General features: G+C 55.9%; 5 protein-coding genes and 1 non-coding gene across 6 annotated transcripts; 4 read left to right on the top strand and 2 right to left on the bottom strand.

Moving 5' to 3' along the window:
- Positions 1-63: 63 nt before the first annotated feature.
- UMAG_05384 (uncharacterized protein) lies at positions 64-952 on the top strand (the record flags this gene model as incomplete). The annotated part of the gene is made up of 2 exons (XM_011393776.1): positions 64-186; positions 467-952. The coding sequence occupies 2 exons, from the start codon at positions 64-66 to the stop codon at positions 950-952; spliced, it is 609 nt and encodes a 202-aa protein (XP_011392078.1).
- Positions 953-1,301: 349 nt separating this feature from the next.
- UMAG_05383 (uncharacterized protein) lies at positions 1,302-7,361 on the bottom strand (the record flags this gene model as incomplete). Its single annotated transcript, XM_011393775.1, has 1 exon — positions 1,302-7,361. One exon carries the CDS (start codon positions 7,359-7,361, stop codon positions 1,302-1,304), a length of 6,060 nt encoding a protein of 2,019 aa, XP_011392077.1.
- A 1,510-nt stretch (positions 7,362-8,871) lies between these two features.
- UMAG_05382 (uncharacterized protein) lies at positions 8,872-11,121 on the bottom strand (the record flags this gene model as incomplete). Its single annotated transcript, XM_011393774.1, has 1 exon — positions 8,872-11,121. The coding sequence occupies one exon, from the start codon at positions 11,119-11,121 to the stop codon at positions 8,872-8,874; it is 2,250 nt and encodes a 749-aa protein (XP_011392076.1).
- A 1,621-nt stretch (positions 11,122-12,742) lies between these two features.
- Positions 12,743-13,136, top strand: UMAG_12092 (uncharacterized protein; the record flags this gene model as incomplete). Its single annotated transcript, XM_011393863.1, has 2 exons — positions 12,743-12,772; positions 12,849-13,136. 2 exons carry the CDS (start codon positions 12,743-12,745, stop codon positions 13,134-13,136), a joined length of 318 nt encoding a protein of 105 aa, XP_011392165.1.
- A 345-nt stretch (positions 13,137-13,481) lies between these two features.
- Positions 13,482-13,587, top strand: UMAG_16101. Its single transcript has 2 exons — positions 13,482-13,519; positions 13,552-13,587. It is a non-coding gene; the product is annotated as a tRNA-Tyr (tRNA).
- A 1,172-nt stretch (positions 13,588-14,759) lies between these two features.
- On the top strand, positions 14,760-18,800 carry UMAG_05381 (uncharacterized protein; the record flags this gene model as incomplete). The annotated part of the gene is made up of 1 exon (XM_011393773.1): positions 14,760-18,800. The coding sequence occupies one exon, from the start codon at positions 14,760-14,762 to the stop codon at positions 18,798-18,800; it is 4,041 nt and encodes a 1,346-aa protein (XP_011392075.1).
- Between the last annotated feature and the right edge of the window lie 255 nt (positions 18,801-19,055).

Below are 19,055 nucleotides of genomic sequence, written 5' to 3'. Positions count from 1 at the left end.
TGCTCACACGCGATAGATGCGTCTGGTAAATTCACACCACACACGCGCAGTTGAAGCGAGTACATGCCCGATTCGCGCCATCCGAACGTCGGAGGATCAAGACGAAACTCGATGCTTGAATGTGATCTCTGGTGCGCAGGTGGTGAGCGCCAGCTCGACACACGGCTTGAGCGACCACTGTCGACAGTAAGCTGTTCAATGTTGACTCAGACCACGCTGGAACGGCGTGGACGTGGTCCGAGAGTCACGATTAATACACGGCGCGTATGCGGGTGCGAAGCGAGGGCGCAGGGCGCGTGGAGTGCACGGGTTGGCTGTCAGCTTGTGCAGGCTTGGTGTTGGTGGGGCGTAGTGAACAGGGTTGCAGCACGATTTCTCGTAACGGGCGTTGTGGTCAAAGCACGGACGACGCACCAGACGTGAAAGGGAAGCTGGCAGGCTAGATGATATATACACTTGGATCCAGGATGGATCTCGGCACGGACTCGCACCTTGGTTGGGATCGCGTGCTTGCGCTCACCAAGATCCACAGACTGGGTTGACACAACGCAGATCACGCGCCAACGTGGATGTCGCGGATGTTGACTCGACGCGATCGAGCCGGAGCCAAGCGGAGCGTCTATCCGTCGGACGTGCATGTGCAAGGCATCATTCGACCACGTCGCGATTCGGACGGCGTGCCATGCGCCACGCGCGCATGCTCGTCGGTCGCTATCGCATCCACGCACACGCACACGAACCGCTCTACCGCCGCTCTAGCACTGACCGACGCTTTGTGGAGCGCATGGATCCACCTCATTTCGACATGTGCACTCGCGCTACTCGAGCCCTGCGAATGCGTGTTCGTCCTATCCCTCCTCGGCGCGTCCGCCACCCTGTTCGCCATGGCCGTAATCTACTTGCCCCCCACATCCGCGCTCAACATGCTCCGCTTCTCAACACCTCCCTCTAACCACTCAGCACATCCATCCTTGAATGCTTGAGCGCCAGTGACATCACCAATATGTCAACAGTGCCTAGTCGCAGCCCCGCGCGCCTCGTCTCTGCGCAGCAGCACCCGCACCACTCGAGTCCACGCCACTCGTCCAACTGACCGCACTTCGCATCACGCTCTCTCTCACTCTCGATCGTGCGCTTCCAACACACTCGTCACTCTGGCATCTGGCGCCATGCAATCACGCTGACATACAGCATGTTATCAAGGATATGCACGCGGCTGCACTCACGAATTGAAAACAAATTTCACCACTGTGAATCGTGAATCGTGAATCGTGAATCGTGAATCGTGAATCACAAATGCATCAAGCACGTCTCCTGACGCCACCAGCCACAAGATCCCACCCTGTACCTGGAAGCGGTACGTGGAGGAGGCGCCTGATCTCTGTCCACTGGACCTGTGTGACGACGCCTGCGGGGTGCGCCGCATTCGAACTCGCAGTGGTGGACGCCTTGACGCTCTGTACGAGCTTCATAAAGTCGCTCTTAGCAGCCGACGCACCGTCCATCAGCTTTCGCATGGACGCATCGTCCGTGGCCCCTAAAAACGGCTTATCCCTCGTCCTGACCAACACAAAGTCGACTGGCATCACCGTTGATCTGAGCAACGAACCCAACAAGAATGCAACCAGCGCCACGAGTACCAGTGTCGAAATCCCAAATTTGGTATCGAACAACAACGATCCGATCGCACTCGCCCTCTCTTTGGCTGCGTGAGCCACCGTGCTGCCTTTATTTGCGGCTGATCCGCCCACACCTTGGCCCATGGACGTCTCGGTGGTCGTGCGCGCATCAGTTTTTTCAACTCCCTGTTTGATGCTGCCAGACGAATTGTCTTTCTGCTCAGCGCCTTTGTTCGCGTGCTTGGCCCGGTCATTCGCCGCCAGCGCCTCGGCGTTGGTCTTGGCCGAGCTCGACGAGACGACGCTGCTTCCGCGCGCCGTCACCGACGACACGGATGCCAACGCAGATCCTGTCCCGAGACGCGACAAGGGGTAGCTGCCAAACATGCTCATGATCTGCGCTCCTGCCGAAGCCGCTGTCGAAGGCGTCGCTGCGCGTGACGGAGGCGCTGAGCCTGCCGCCGATCCGTTCGCCGATCCGGCGTTCGAAGCAGAGCTCAACACGCCTGGCCTGCTGTTCTTGTCTACAGTGCTTTCAGCTGTCCCGCTAGCTCCACTTCCTGCGCTCGTTCGACCTGCACCCGCTACTCCCACTGCGTCACCCTTTCCGTGACTCAGTTTCGCCCCCTTGGCGTCATTCGCCCCGCATGCACCGGCAGACGAACCCGCATCCAGGAGCTCCTTCCTCAACCCGATAGGTCGACGCAAAGCTGCTGGCAAACGCACATCCTCCTTGACAGCTGAAAGCTCTCCCGCCCCCCTACGCCCCGACTTGGGTCGAGCAGGAGCCACCCTTTTCAGCTGTGTCATGGGCTCCACGCCGATCTGTTCCTTTTGCAGCATCGCCGACGTCTGGTTCACATGAACAATCTCGAGCTTGGCATCGCCACTGCACACCGTCACTTTGCCCGTCGGCGTAGCAAATGCCGGCACGCCAGCTGTGGTCAAATCTTTGGCGGTGACAGCCCCTGTGTCGGCGCCACTGCCGTCGTTCTTGAGCGGTTGGACGATCATACGCAGCACAGCACCGCGCTGCTGCAGCGACGTATACCATGAAGGAGTTTCAGGAGGCTTGGAACCCGTAAGTGGGTCTTCTACGGGGTCTAGGAACGCTGTCGTGGGCACCGTGACACGAACCAGGTGCTTGCGGGGGCGAGCGGATGGATCCAGCGTTGCCGCAAGCACCGCACTTGGTGGCAGGTCGTAGACTCGCAGCTGCACAGGTAGCTCTTTCGACTGTTCCGATGCCATGCTGAGTGACAATACGGCTTCCTTATCGCTCTGCTGCGTCGAGGTGCCATTCGGCGTCGCCGGCCTGTCGATCGCTCGCCCATTTGCCGTCTGCGGAACAGCTGTCTTCGCACCGGCACCCGCCGGTACAAACTCGGAAAACACCTGTACATCATATCCCTTATGATAGTGTCGAAGCTCAATCTCGACCTCCATCAAAATCAAATCTGTTGCGTTGCGCGAATCTGTATGGATAGAGCTTGGACGACGACGGATGGTCGAAGCAGTGCTTGTGGCGGATGTGCTTCCGATCGAGTGCATGCTGGTCGCGCGCGATAAGCCAAGGCCATGCTCTCCGCTTGAGTTAATGGGCGGTGCTGCTGACGCCACCATTGGCGTGCCAGGTGCTGCATTGAGGGCTTGAGTGAGTTTGTCCGCGACACCTCTGGTCAACGATGCGTCTGAGTGACGGGCAGGACGACTTTGCCCGTCATTTACAATGTTGGCTGCAGGCAACAGACCTGATGCTATTGTCGCTTGCGGCGTGGCACGATGCATGCTCATTACAACATACGTTCGCGTCGAAGCATCGAAGCTCGTCGAGATGAACAGATTCTTGCGATCCGGTTCGTTCATTGACCAGACCAAACCTTGATCTTCATCTCTGCCATCGCCGAGCACCTGCAAGCACGGAGGCGGAGTCTTGACCGATGGAATGGAACCTCTTGCTTTGAGGTACTCCTCAACCAGCAGCACCGACCGTGGAAGGTTCGCATTCCACATGGTATTCACAGCCACGGGCAAGCTGCCCGCGTAGTCCACAGCAACCACATGTGTGCATCGAGTTGATGGGATCTGGAAGCTCGTCGAGCTGTACGGATCCAGCGTTTCCAAAATCCAGCCATCAATCAGAACCTTTCCCAGCGGTAAACCGTTGGGGTTGATGCGGTCCATCGCAAAGCGCGAGTTCTGCTGTGGGAATGACGCCGATGCATGGAAGTACACGGCCGGTCCTGACCACGAAGAGGCCGAGCTAGAAGCGACGCCATCGCTGCCAGGGTTGGTAGCACCGAGGCTGGACGGTGGTAATCCACGTGCAGTCAAGCTGGCAAGGTGGAACGCGCGCCCGCGGAAGGGGAAGCTCGCCTTGGTCGTGATAAAGGAAGTGAACGAGCCATTGCCGTAGCTTTCAAGCAAGGTGGTGGAGTCCACCTTGTCATCCCACTGCTTTCGACTGCGAGGATTCGATACCAGGTCGAGCAGATCTTCAGCGGACAATCCTTGGACGACCTTATCGCCGCGCTGAACGAGCACGGTGCTCGAGATGGATTCCATGAGCTTGCGCCGAACATAGAGGCCATTGCGTTCGGTCACGAGAGCCCAACCAGCAGGAGTGCCGGCAGGATCAGGGGAGCGCTCGGCATGAATACGTCGCAGTAAGAACAGGACATCAAGAGCGCACGTCATCGGCTGGCGTGGCGTCTCATCCGAGAAAGGCACGTTAGCGACGGTACTGGCGGATGAGTCTGTCGACATTAGGTTGCCATTCTCTCGCGTTTGAACAGTCTCGTCGCCTACCGATGCAGCCGGTTCCGACATGCCTGCAGGTTCTTGGCTGGTATCTGTGCCATTCGCAGATGAAGAGTGCGACGATATTGTTTGCAGATCCTTGGCAGTATCGCTTGCTGTTGTCGGTGTGCGGCCGTCAGCGTTGCTCGTTTTGCCAGGCGCTCCAGAGTCGTCTGCTGCCTTGCGAGCCGAGTTGATTAGATCCAGAGGCACGCGCTGAGGCTTGGAACGCTTCTGACGGCTGAGCTGCTGCACCTGCTCGTCATCCAGCTGATCTACATCTACCTGGATGCTGGCACCGTTGACATGAACGGTACCTTTGTCGCGTGAGTTGCCCCGGCGGATCGTGATTCGCGCCGAGTCATCTTCGAGGGATGCAGCTGCATGTTCGATGGTAAGCCAGAGACCTCCTCCACCTTGCGAGAGCTTGTGACGCCGGAGGCAGGAGATCGAGATGGGTGGAGGATCGACGACTAGATCGAGTGAGCTAGCCCATGTCTCAATATCGCAACGAATCTCGCACTCTACATTGGGCGCATCGGTGAGATCTTCGTTCGTGGGCACCTCACATACATACTCGACGCGGAAGGTGGCCTTCTCGTGCTCGTAGCGGGATACTTTGGTCTTTGCGCCTAGCATGCGTGTCAAGACGGGAGGACCACCAAATTTGATGGCGTACTCGCCAACACCGGCAACAGCGCTCACCATGGCAGCTGGTGTGGCGGATTTGCTCGTCCAGCCCTTGGGATCGGATTGCTCGAGCATGGTGACATGAACAGTGGTGGGCGAAAGAGCTTCAACTGACCAGCCGCGAAGGTCGATCTGGGTACGGATGGTGCTACCATCCGTCAGCGGAATGGCAGGAAACTGTGCGCGATCATCAGTGGAAAAGGAAAAGATGTGAACCGACGATGGCGCCTTGTAAGCGGTCTGGATGACGACGGTGTCGCGTGCGCTGACGGGCCAGCTGGGTTTGGTTTTGGTATGCCAGAGCGAGCTCAGCTCGTTGATGTCTGTAAGAAGCGTTGCGTCGTCGAGTGTCTTGTCCCAGTAAGCGCGAGCGCCAGGATTGCCAATGGTAGAGAAGAGGTCCCAGACGCTGACGCCGACAAATGTAGCTTCGGCTCGGTATACGACGAGAGTGGGATCGATCGAATCGAGCTGAGTTACAGTGACGCCTTTGAGGTCGCTGATTGGCTTCCATTTGGCCTCGGGTTCTTGGAGCAGACTTGTAAAGTAGATGTAATTGCGGCGAATTTGCGAGTTGATGTGATTGGCGAAGCCTAGATTCGGAGTTCCTGTGCGCGAGGTGTTGGCCGCATTTCCAATATGTGCGGCCGCATGGACGGATGCGCTGCTGCCTGTGGATGTTGTGGCAACGCTAATGCCCGAGATGCTGGCCGTGTCTTGGAGCAGAGGCTGTGCGAGCGAGGCAGGCGTCCGTGGCTCAACGTAGGCGACGTTCAAAGGCTCGGCATTGAGCCTCAAATCGCTACTGGCCACGACTCGCTGAATGCTAACTTTGATTCGCACAATCTGCTCGGCGTCTTGGAGCTGCTGATGACGGATGGCTAAAACAGTGTACTGCGATCCTGATGGCCTTTCTGCTGTTGCGTGCCACGATGAGGAAGCAGCTTGGGTGGCGTGAGAAGGCTCAGAGTCAGTGACGGAGGCGGCTTGACCCTTGACCTCGACCCTGACGTCCCATCCTTCTGTGGCGGGGAGACAGAACTCGAGCGCCGATTCGAGCTTCCTGCGTGAACGTAGGAGTTGAAGCGTGTCGAGATCCTTCTCTGCACGATCCTCAGCTTGGCGTGCAACGGTGTCTTCGACCACGACGGCGTACTCAGTAACGAGAGTGTCTCGTGTTGCGTCGAAATTGTTGGAGAGTAGCTCAACGCAGTTGCCGTAGTTCTTGAGAAGAGGAATCTTGTCGCTGCTATCTCGAACATGATTGAGGAGACCTTTGATGAGTTCAGGCAGGTGCATGCCAAGACCTCCCGCGGGCATGCCCATCCATGCACCTCTGAGATCCCAGGACCAGAAGACGGTGAGCTTGATGCGTGGAGATGATCGGAGGGGTGATGAAGATGTGGTGGCGGATGGCTTGGCGGATGAGGTGAGGGGAGCATCCGGTGGAATGAGTTGAACGCACCAAGCCATGAGGTGAACATGGGATCTTACGCAAGGCGGCGCTGGACGGAGGTAAGAAGGTGCGTCGGGGGAGCGTGGCAGAGAGGTGGCGATGTCTATGAGCGTAGAGTCGTCGGCAAGCGTCCTGTTGATGACGATGGCGTCGCGAGGACTAGCTGGCCAGCCCAAGCGATACTGGACCTTGTTGATACGGGTGATAGGGTCGAGCTGCTCGACAAGCTCTGCCGACTGCACGAGTCGATCCCAGCAGGCGCGAGTCTCTGGCGTTTGAAGCACAGAGCGGAAGGCTACGAGGTCAGCAGAACCTTCGTAAGCAACCTCTGTGACCGCTCTGTAAATGTCGGGGCCCTTGGATGGCTTGCGATGCACAGCGATGTGGTCGGGGCGAAAGCGGCCGAGGCGGAACGGCTGCGAGCTGGACGCTGATGGCGACGGCTTGGGCGGAGCGGACGCACTTGGTGAAGAAGTGCTTGAGTCGTAGCGAGATGAAGCGTCTTCGATCGATTCGACATGGCGCAAAGAAGAGGCTTCGCGCGCCTTGCTGCGTGATGCGCTGCCCTTTGGCGTGGATGAGGCGGCGGTGGTTGGAGATGAACAAGTCGTCGAAACGCTAGGGAAGGTCGAGGGTGATGCGAGGTTGGGCGTTGCTGGAGAGCTGCCAGCGAGACTCACTGGTCTCCATGCTTTCGACGACGATTCAGCTACCAGGCTGCGGAAATTGTCGAGCGCCTCGTCGAGAGCCGAGAGCCATTGCGCCTTTGACGTTTGTAAAGATGAAGCGTCATCCATTTTGACGAGCTCAAAGGGGATTGCGATTTTGTTCTCCAGAGTCGGCTAGACGGATGCAGCTGGTTACGATGATCGAGCTTGGAAGCTCCACGCAGTGCTCTGCATGGCTTGGGTGAGATTGGCAGTAAAGTGAGACGGATGTTGTTGGACAAGGAGGAGCTCTGCGATCGGTTCGATGTTGGCGAATCTGTGTCGCTTGTCTTACGTGCACGGCTCAGCCAAACAGGCGAGCTTAAACCGGAAAAATACGCATTCGTGATTCTCATTTTTGGCTGACAGACCGCCTTACACGGCTGAGCAAAACAAGTGACGAGTAAAGAAAAGGCGTTTGACATTCACATTCATCCAACACTCGTCAACGACTATCGATGCACAAGCATCTGCGAGGTCCTTTCGAAAGCTAGCTAGAACGAATAGGATCAAGAGCTCAAAGCACGCTGCGAGGCGGTATGGTGGTGGTCTCATACATCGGTTGTGAAGCACGAATCTGTCCATCGTGAATCACGATTCGTGAATCATGAATCGTAAATGTCGATGGCCTGTCTGTTCACGTTCTCATCAAGCATGTCAACCCAATCGTCCATTGTCCATCGTCAATTGTCAATTGTCAATCATCAGTGCGGAGCCAAGCGCGAGTTCCAGGTTCACCAACCGCTGCCAAAGTGCCCAACCTCCACACTCACGACTTGCAACCTCATCCACCGCGCACAGCGCGTGACCTATTCACGATTCACGATTTCACTGATGACTCTAACAACAATTCCCAAAATTCATGAATCGTGATTCGCGATTCGTGATTCGTGATACAGTAACTTAGTAGGTGATTCGCCCTTTGTGTTTCCCGCACAGCACGGCTTGTGGATAAGCTGTCGGCTTGATCCTTGGCATCAAAGGCAGCCAAGGCCTGTATCAAAGAGCACATCTAGACCACCAGTGTGAGGTGGGATCATCTTGAGTGTTCGTTGTGGTGTGGAAAGTGTATTTACATGCCAGGGAAAGGCGTCTCTGAACAGAAACAATTCGTGATTAGGAGGACATCGAGTGTTTTACACGCAAGTTGACGTGGCACAGCATGGTGCATGCCAAAAGTGCAGAAGAGATCGAGGTGCAGATGGCCAAGGCCAGAGAGCATGAGCCACTCGAAGGGAATGGATGAGCGCAAAAGGCACGATGGGCAAGATAGCCACGATTCGACCCTGCATTCGTGATTATCTCGATGAGAAATCATACGGCCAGGCCGAGAGGCGTTGAGCCATCTTTCGACGCATTGCAAAATGTGACCAAGGTTTGTGTAAGAAAGCGAAATGGGAAGCATGCATGTTCCGTCCGGAGGGCTTCGATGTGCGAGGCATGTAAAGATGCGGACCAGCGCCTAGTGGATTGCATCAATTTTGGTGGTCGATGACCCTCGTGTGGGTATGGAGGGTGAAAGTGGGATGCACGAGGGAGTCGGCCTGACGTCAAAGCAGAATAGAGAGATATGCGATTCGACTAGACCAAAACGGCAATGCTAGTTGACGCGCTTGATGGGATGCAACAGCATTGGCGCACGGCAAACATTCTCCTTTTCCTTCCATCCGACATAAACCTCTTTGCTGTGCTTGCCGTCGTAGTAGAACGAACTGTCGCGCATCACCTTCTCGTTGATCTTCTTGTAAAAGTCGGGTCGATTGATGCGGTTGTGCAGCACCTCTGGCTCCCATACGTGGCGGAAGTAGACCGGATGTGGCACAAAGACGCCCTTGAAAGGCAAGGGCAGGTTGTGCGTGAAACCAGCCTCGGGGTAGAAGGAGTGTGCGTGCGACATGGGCAGTTGCGAGTGCAGAACCAGCGTTGTCGGCCATGCTTCGCAATGCAACGACTTTTTGGCTTCAGCATTGACGACGTTCATGGCCTCGAGCAAAGCACGGCTCATGCGCATATTGGTGCCGATCGAGGCACGTCGATCCGTGCTCTGGCCTGGCGGGTAGTTCTGCACGTCGTATTCCCAGTACCATCCCGAGCCTCGCGGATCAAAGATGGGACCGAGCGTGATCAGGTCCGCCTCCTCACCACGTCCGATCGCGATGCTGGCGTTGTCGCGCCAATTTTGCTCTGACACGCTGACGTTGCGCACGAGCCAGGTGTCGTACTTGTCCATGCCAGAGTGGAGCGGCTCGTTTCGCGCGTAATCTTCGATGCCCTCGAAAAAGTCGAGGTAGTTTCCAATGTAGCGCACGTCCATCTCCCAATTGTACATAAAGTCGTACTCCTGGTGGTCGAGGTAAAACTTTTGCAACGCCATCAGACAGGATCGGTAGGAGGTCTGCGCGAACATTTTGTTGAGGAACTTGCCGGGTAGACCGGGATAGAGTGCACACATCTCGTCCTCGGTCCAGAGCTCAACGAGACCCCAGAACTCGCGGGGTACGCTGGAGCGGAGCACGTTGAGACGGTCCCACTCGGAAGTGAAGACGGCGAGGTGACGCGACTTTACTTCGATGAGGATGCGCACGTCGTAGGGCGTGTTTGGGTTGTTGAGCGACACTTCGCTGATCAGAGCTCGCAGGTTGAGTATGTCGTCCTCTCGCCATGCATACCCTTCGTACGATCGCATCACGATGGCTGTCCGCTTGGTTTCCGGGGTGGTGAATACGCGCGGACGGCTGCCGCTCGTGTGAGGCTCGTCGGCGGTGGGCAGGTTGTGGGGGTCAAAGTGGTCGACCCCACCCGCCATGCCACGGTCGTGCAAACGCTTCTGGTAGCAAGCATCCATGAGAGCGCGCCAGTCCGGGTAGCTGGTGGGACCGAGCTCTTCGCTGAGAACATTGGCGCGCCAGAGGCGATCGCGAAGACGGCCTTCCCATTCGTCCTCGCTCATGCCGTCGGGTTTGCGTGGGCCGTAGAGCGGGTCAACCTTTTGACGCTTGGACGAGGCATCATCCTTGGTTGCGGACGAGGTGGTGGTGGTAGTAGTGGCGGCAACGGTGGCGGTGGCGGAGTTGTTGAGCAGAAGCGACGACGCAGGTTTGGACTTGATGGGCTTGACATTGTCCGGATCATCGTCGTAGTCCTCGACCTTGGCGAGGTAAAGCTCAAGCTCAGAAATGTCCTTGCGGTAGGTGATTCCGAGTGCTTCGTCCGAGTACATCTGGTACCTGGAGCGATAGGTCATGCACTTGCCGAAATCCATGCCAGCGGCCTCATAGCTGCCAACGAGCGGGATGGGGTGGGTGTCGGGGGTGTCGTAGAGCTCGGCAGGAGCTCGCGGGACGGGAACGCCTTTGGGGCCGAGACAGGCGCCAAATTTGGGTGGAGTGATGGGGCGTGAAGCTGGGTGAAAGGGGCTCGAGGAGCTAGGACGAGCATTGTGGGCGACTGGTACGAGCGGATACGGGTCGACGCGATAGTAGGTCATTTCGCGCCATTCAGTCGACATGGCACCAAAGAGGCCGAAGGCAGTGAGGGTACCAAAGAGAGCGACAAAGAGGAGCGTCTTCCATTTGCGCAACAAGAGGGATAGCAGCTTTTGTACCGAGGGCGGGATGCGAATAATGTAGAAGCCGCCAAACTTGCCAAGGTTGAGCACAAAGGTACCAGGTACGCCGCCTGGAGAGGGTACGCTGCCGCCGTGTGGTGGCGAGCCAGGACGGCTAGGGGTGCGAGAGCCTGTGGGAGAATGGGGAAGGTGGTGGAAGCCGTAGGGCGGTGGCGGATTGCCGCCGGAAGAAGATGAGGATGGCGACATGGATGGAGAGAGAAAGCTGGACTTTTCAGACATGGTCATGACCAAGTCAGAGTGGAAGCAAGACACCGGAGCTTGATGTTAGCTCTACAGGGCTGCGTGTGGAACGGGAAGGCCCTAACTGCTCCTACTGTACTCGTACAAGCCTAGCCGGACCACTGCTCGACGCTCGAGCGATCTTGGACGAAGTGTGGTACGTGTACGAGAATGTCGATAATGATGATAACGTTGTTATTGCTGTTGTTGCCGCTGCTGTTGGTTGATTGATTGTTTGTCTGGACGAACTAACGCGAGGTGAATCACGTGGGTGACAGGGTGCTAGATGGGATCCCAAGTTGTACTTGCAACGAGGTTGATAAAGAAGAAAGGAAAAAAGACGACGTTGTGATGAAACGAAAGGAAAGGGGTAGGGTGGGATAGCAACAGAACGCAAAGGAAGAGACGCAATGTCACAGAGGTGAGGGGCGCAAAGTGTGAGGACGAGGAAAGGAGAGGGCTGATGTGATGATGAGCATCGACGAATACAGTCGACGATTGTGAACCGCCAGAGCAAAGCAAAGCAAATGAGTTGTCGGAAGTCGCTAATGAGCACGACGACAACAATCCCGAATCGTGAACAGCGACCGAGTCTCAAGTCTGGTACAGTCACAGTCACGAGTCGCAGTAAAGCACAAATCACCAATCACCAATCGTGAATCGAGATTCGTGAATCAGAATCCTGAATCCTGAAATCCTGAATCCTGCCTGAATCCTGCCTGAATCAAAGAATCACCAAATCACCACCCAACGAGCGAGAGACGCGCATCGCAAGCACGGTAGAGCAGCACTCAGCACGCCACAGAGCCAAAACTGTGGATTCTCGATTCTGTGCTTCAGTTCAAAGTCGCAGAGTGTAGCGTGTGCGTGTGCGTGTGCGTGTGCGTGTGCGTGTCCGTGTGCGTGTGCGTGTGTGTGTGTGTGTGTGTTTTTTTTCCTTTATTTTTCTATCTCTCTCTTTCTTGGTCTCTGTCCAGCTTACCGTGGCTATGGTTGCTGACGACAGCCCACAAAGCCCAAAATCTAGAAAAGCCAAACAGAACCCAAGCAAACGTTATTTTAGCACGTCGTCGATTATTGTTTCCCTCCTCGATTTCTGCTCGTGACTGATTCGCGATTCACGAGTCACGATTCACGATTCACGATTCACGATTGGTGCGCGTTCTAGATCAGCCACGAGCGCACAGCTCACGACGTGGCGCCATCCACATCATGTTACGCCGAGAAATTATCTAATATCAACAGGCAGTCACGAGTAGAGTCGCGAGTGCATTCACGATTCGTGATTCGTGGCTTTTTCAAACCGCAAGCAGTCGTGAGTTCTACAGCAAGCAGCTCCATGTTGTGGTTGCGGCACGCTTCAGCTTACACTGCTTGTAGCGCTAACTTAGCGTAGCTCGAATCGCAGCAAGTCCACTTGAGCCAGGCCAAGTCACGAGTGCCCGTAGCCACAATGCTCTAGTGTTTATTTACATCCAAGTCGTGATCGTACAGCACTACCATCACTAGTCGCGTGCCAGCATTTCATCCGCTCAGAACCCTTGCCACTGCATATCGTCCAAGGCTGCTCTCCTTCAACTTGAATAGCATGATCTTGTATTTCGTCGTCCAAGTCCGCGTCATGTTGCCGAGCACACGAAGCGCTACCAGTGTTGGTTCCGTGAATAGGCACTGCAGCCGAGCAAAAGCTTTGACTGTTCCCGTAGACCTGCTTGTATTCTTTCCAGTCCGAGACGCACGTCGCCGGATGCCAGTCAGCTGTCAGACTCGATCCCTATGGTCAGCCGCCATGTCGCTCATACTTTGTCAAGTCCGCGGACGAGGAGAACACGCTCGAGCAAGCGTCGTCGCCGCTGCAGGCAACCTCCCCGCTCCATCATCTCCGCAGTGGCATCGCAGATGGCTATCGCGTTGGCTATCCCGACACGAGCGCCGTCCAGGCCAGCGATCCACCCACTCCCATGTCTCCTTGTCTCTGCTACTCTCTCGATCACGCACGTGTCCAGTTACAGTAACACGCTACTGCATCGTGCACAGACGCGACACATGACATTTGCTTCACGGCTGTGCGAAATCAAATCCGACGATCACCAGACACGAACGCGACAACGGGCTTCCGCGGTCCAACTCATCTACTTGTCCGTGCGCGTCCATAGCTATCTGCTGTACAAAAGCAACCTTCTCAACGCTTTGAACGGGTGCGACAAAATAATTGCAATCACGAATCTGAAACGCCAATTCACCAATAATCGTGAATGTTACGAGCTATTTGTGATTCCCCCCCCAAGCGCAGCTAGGTTGGTTGGAACAGCGTTTTCGTTGGTATATATTCTCACATTTGATCTGACCTCATATTCATACCGGACATAGCTCAGTTGGAAGTAGCGATGGTTTGTAATTGGAAACCCTAATCCGGTATTAACGGAAAAGCACCATAGGTCGCCGGTTCGATTCCGGCTGTCCGGACGCTTCTTTTTTTTGCACCTTATTTGTGTGTCTACCTTCAACTTTTGCGGGGTCTGGAGCCCCTTGACACTCACGAATTTTCTGAGAGTCCGGCGACCGACTAGACTGAGCTCGAGATCGCTGAAAGGATGGGCCGCAGATTAGTGAATGGGAGCGGGGAGGAATGTCTGGCGCGTAGCAGAAGCTCTTTCGAAACGGTATTCACTCACGCCTACAAAGAAGATATCCAATCGTGGATGTCTACAAAATTGGGGACTCGAAATCACAGGACTTATTTTTTTAAAATCCCAGATCAAGGATCACGAATCGTGAATCACGAATGTTACAGAGAAACTGACACGTCAAAAATTTGATTTAAAGCTGCCTCCTCTGAGGAGCCGAGACTGCGCCAATCACGATTGTCTGGAGGGTGTGTGGGACGTGTCGGCAGGGGTCGGACGCTAAGTATCTGGGACATTCACACCAAAGACAAAGAAGCCCTGGTCGGGCCTAACTGAGCTAACAGAAAGGTGCAGCGGGCACGGAGGCATGAGGCGTGAGGCCCGTGCTATATCCAAGGCAGGGTGAGGGTTGAGTGAGCACGAGCAGTCTGTGCTTCGTGATGCATGCATGGTCTGCAGCCTCCTGAGCGTCATTCGTGATTCACACTTACAGATGGCAGCGCAGACGACACCGCTACAGCGCAAGAGAAGCCAACTCAATCTCGACCCGATCCTCCACTATCCAAGTTAACTTAATTTAAGAACCAAATGTGAAACGCTCGGCATCACCGACCAAAATCTTCTTAGCCCCCAGCAACGCCATCCATCCAGCCAGCCTCAAAGTGTTTCTTCTCTTTCCTCTACATCACAGTATCGCACTGCCCTACCTGGCCAACCTGCCCTGTGACAGCCAACAATCAACTCAAACCAAAACGTATCGGTAAAGCACCGACGAACAAGCTGCAGGCACACTCTCTACTTTCCCACGCTTGCATCCGCGCCATCGCAAAAGCTCCCGACTCTCGCGACTCGGTCCGCGCGTCCCATCGGTTCTACCCGCGCGCACGGCGATAAAAGCACACTTAGCCCAGAAACCACCCCGCCACTCGCTGTTCCATTCCGCTGCCTGCACAATGCGTTGCAGGTGAGCTGTGCGCCCATATCAAGCTTCCTGCAACCGCCTAAAACGCCATGGCCGAGCCAGTCATCTTCGGAGGCTCACCACTGGACCAATACCTACACGACGCCCATCGCTCGCAGGCTGCAACATTCCCAGTCCATCTCGATCACACCGATGAAGTAACACAGACATCCACACACGCAAGTCGAGTCCATCTTGCCTCGACACCCCACCTTGCTCGTTCATCGATCTCCGGGCGCAATCAAGGCCTTGTCACAGCTGCATTCTCGCCGGCATCTGCGACTACACAGTCCACGTCATTCGCTTCGCCGCTCGGCCTTGTGTGGCGACTCGCAAGCACCGTCCTCCTTCTGACCCTACGCTTTCTCCGGACCACGGTGTTCATGTTCGACCAATCCTTCTCCGAACTACAACAAACCAGAACGCCACCAAAGATGAGCACGGAAGCACGCGAATCAGCCCAAGACAGCAGCAACAGCTTTGTAGAGAGGTTCAAGTATGTCATTTGCTCCTCTTTCCTCCTCACTCCCAGCCTCTCAATCTCGTTCTACGAATCCAGTCCACCGTTCCAATCACAGCAACCCGATCAACGCAGAGAGTCCCACGTCACGCCCGCTTCAGCTCGTGTGAAAGGCGCTCGGGTCAGCACCGTGCCCATCTGCAAGCATGGCTACGCCGAGCCAACAAATGCGCCATTCGTGCGATCTCCAAGTGCCATCCGCGCGCCCCACGCCGTCCACAAACGCCCGACTCGACTCGATCCGCAAGGTCGTCTGGCTTGCAACGTCGCTGTTCTATCTGCTCTCCTTCTGCTGCCACCCATCAGCCCCTCATGGTGGTTGTGGTTCTCCACCTGGCTCCTGATAGCTTCCTTTTCATCAGCCTTTGTGATCCTCCTCAACCACAGCTCGGTGGTTGACAAGATCGAGTTCACAATCTCGCGCCAAAGCATCATCAATCCAAACACATCGTCCGCATCGCTACGGAATCTCTCAATATCGCAAGCTTTTGACCATTCCGAAAAAGAAGCTCTTCAACGCGCCGTCCTCAAAGATGTCTCTGGTCTCGTCAAAGCAGCGCAGTGCTTTGACATTTCGATCAACAAGGCCATCAGTGCTGTCCAAGAGGTCGAGGTCGTCTCGCGTGGCTACAGGCTGTCGCATCCGCTGCCACCCATCTCAAGGATTGAGGCCGCGTCCGCTTTACCTCATCTTGCCTCCCCCGCTCGGAAACGCCGATCGATCGCCGCATCACCCGGTCCCACCAATGGCCAGCTGGGCCGATCCCTTTCCGGCGGAGGCAACGGTGCCCCCACCGTCAGACGGCACACCCAACGGCCACTGTCTCTCAACCTATCCAGCGGTCGCATGTCGCCACTCGACCGTCCTTCAGGACGCTCCTCGCCCGTTGTGCCTTCTGAAGCTGGCCTCCCCAACCTCCCGCAAAAACTGCTTACCGAGCAAAGCACAGCCGCTCTCGCCACCGGCAGACCTGTGCCGATGAGACTGATAGAGCTGCGCAAGGCTGTTATTGCAGCCTTGGACAATGTCGGCGTCACCTTCACCTCCATCATTGCGCCACTGCAAACGATTGCCGACGCAGAGGAACTGGCCTTGCTCCACGAACTGTACGCTCTCGACGGAACTTTGCGCGATGAATCCAACGAGGTCGACGCCGATGCATTGCATGCATGGTCCAATGCCGATATCTCGGCTCTCTCCGACACTTCCCACGACCTTGAACATGATCGCAAACCGTGGATTGCAACTACCCCGCGTAACTTTGGCAGCACCGTCCGTTCCGCCACAGGTGTGGACGGCTACGGCAACATACTCGGGCTGCCAGATTTGAGCCCACAAACAACCTCGACCAATCATAAGAGGCTCTCGCTTGTCTCGGACGCAGGCTCGATTCTGGACCGACCCTTACGTGCATCTTCCTCTTTGTCACGCTGCAGTAGCCTGGTCTCAGAGACGGATCACGTCGGCAACTATCGATCGCCCAGATTCAACTACGTATCCGAAAAATCATCAGGAGCGTCCGGCCCCAACGAATCTGCTGCTGCAAAGCGCCTTAGCTACGTTTCCAACTCCAGCTCGTCGATCGCCTCGCCCGTGATGCGAAATTCTTCCGTCCTCTCGTCGACTTTTACCCCTCCCCATTCTTCAGCTCCGACCTATTCGGCCGCCACCAGTCCTCAATCCAGGGCGACTAAGCGCAGCTCGATTGTCGGGCCCAACTCAATCTTTGCGCAACTCGATCCAAACATGTCCGTTTTGAACCGCACGGAACCGACCGACCCCTTGTCGCTACTGACCGTCAAGGCCAAGTTTGAGTGGATGCATAGAGCTCGAAGACGTTGGCTCTGCCACCTTCTGGCGCTCAATTTTACAATGAGCGATCGCGTAAGTCTGTCAAACGGCGACAGCTTGCCATGCGACGAGTATTGGACGTTGGCTCGCTCCACAATTGCATCCGTCCATGCGGCTCTCCAAGCACAGACCAAGGCTGTCACGGATAAGGTCGCATCAGAAATGGGTCTGGCTTTACTCTCGACTTCCAAGGCCGAACGGACCGCTACCAGCCTCGGTGATGAGAGTATGCCGAGTGAATCTCGTCACGGGTTATTAGCGGTGCCCAACGGTGTCGCCAGTGCGCCGTCCATCATTGGCCATCCGGGCATCGAAGATCGACTTTACGCCATGATGCTTTCGCTGCGCTCCTTGCAGTCCAAGATTCGAGTGTGCGCCGAGGACATTCGGGTCAAAGCTCCCCCAGGCTTGTATGGCTTCCAGGACACACACTCGCCACAGAGCATTGAATCTGTGGAGCGCGAGATCGACGATGTTGCCGCCACTCTACAGCTGGAGAAGACGCTGGAATCGATGCGTGAAGACTTTTTGGGTCTGTCGGCTGAATGGGAGTCTACCATCAAGCTCATCCACAAGGAAAAGCGCAGGTCGCCGAGTCCACAAGCAAGCACCGACAATGAAACCGACGTATTCAAGGCGAATGCTGCGCGCGAGCTGGTATCACCTCTCGAGGCGGATGAGGACGCCGCCGATTCATCGCATGACAGCCATGGCGAGGGGCGTGCGTTCGACGACGTTCTTCCTACATCTCATAGCCTGGCTCCAGACCACGAGCCGCTCCACGCAAGTGGCGACGAGGACGACGCCGACCTCGCAGCGCTCTTGCTCAGCTCCACTTCACCCAACTCTTTACCGCCCCCCGGCTTAGAACAGGTATTTGAAAGCATCGCAGGTATGGCACGGCTATCTGGACTCGAAGTTGACGCCTCGAAGCCGAGTCGAGCAGAGCGAATCGAGCAGGCCCATCGTCAGAGGGAGCAACGGAAACACGAAACGCATGCCAAAGAGCAGACATTGCATCGCCACACGATGGATCCATCAAGCATGATGTCCGAGCTGAACGAAGTCATCTCCTCGCGAAAAGCCGTCCGAGAACAACATCATCGATCATCTCTCCCGTATAGTGCGGCAGAGGAAACTGAGGCCACAACGATGCTGCGCGAATCCTCTGCGGCGTCCTTTGAAGCACAACCAGCTTTGGCGCTGGGTTCACCTCTCGATCTGGGCGCAACCGGACATACAGGCGTCTTTGGTGGCTCGCCAAGTCTTGTGGATGAGCAAGCAGCTATGCCACGAAGATCGCTGTCGTCGCTTGACCTGGCGCGCGCACGAGCATTGCAGGCACTGGAAGCTCGTTCTCCCTCGGTAGCGTCGTCCGCGTCCTACTCGTTCGACAGCGGCGAAGAGAGCATGTCTCGACATTCCGACGACTTTTCGTTTGAGCCGACTGCGTTGGAGTCGGTGCCCGAGAACGAGACGGCGAGTCTTTTGGCGGGCGAGTCTCCGTCCGTCTTGGATTCAGCTTCGAGAAAATCAACGCCGAAAGCGGCTACTGCATCGTTGGCGAGTTTGAATGCTACACCTGTGCCTGTGCCGGATAGCCCGTTTGATCTGGGTGCGCAGGTGGCAGCATATGCTCGGAGGAAGAAGGAAGAAAAGCGGGCGGCAATGCAAGCTTCCCGATCCGGCTCGAGTGTTGGTTCGCAAGTCGAGCAGTAAGGGAGAAGGATGTGCAAAGTTCGAAGAGGCATGCACGCATTTGGCACTATTTTACTATATGTACTTGAGTCACCATCTAATATTATCTCACAGGGAACATATGATCTCGCTTATCAGTTAAGCGGACGCTGCAATGGGTCGTGGCACAAAATCGTTCGAGGTCACTTTGAATGGATAGGTGTCAGTACGGCGCATTGGAAGCGAGATGAGTTTTGTTTGAGGCCATGAGCATTCACGATTACGGGTAAAGTACAA

Source organism: Mycosarcoma maydis, chromosome 19 (genome assembly GCF_000328475.2).
Source record: "Mycosarcoma maydis chromosome 19, whole genome shotgun sequence".
NCBI classification, from domain to species: domain Eukaryota; kingdom Fungi; phylum Basidiomycota; class Ustilaginomycetes; order Ustilaginales; genus Mycosarcoma; species Mycosarcoma maydis.
This window is presented reverse-complemented; position numbering and strand designations above follow the sequence as displayed.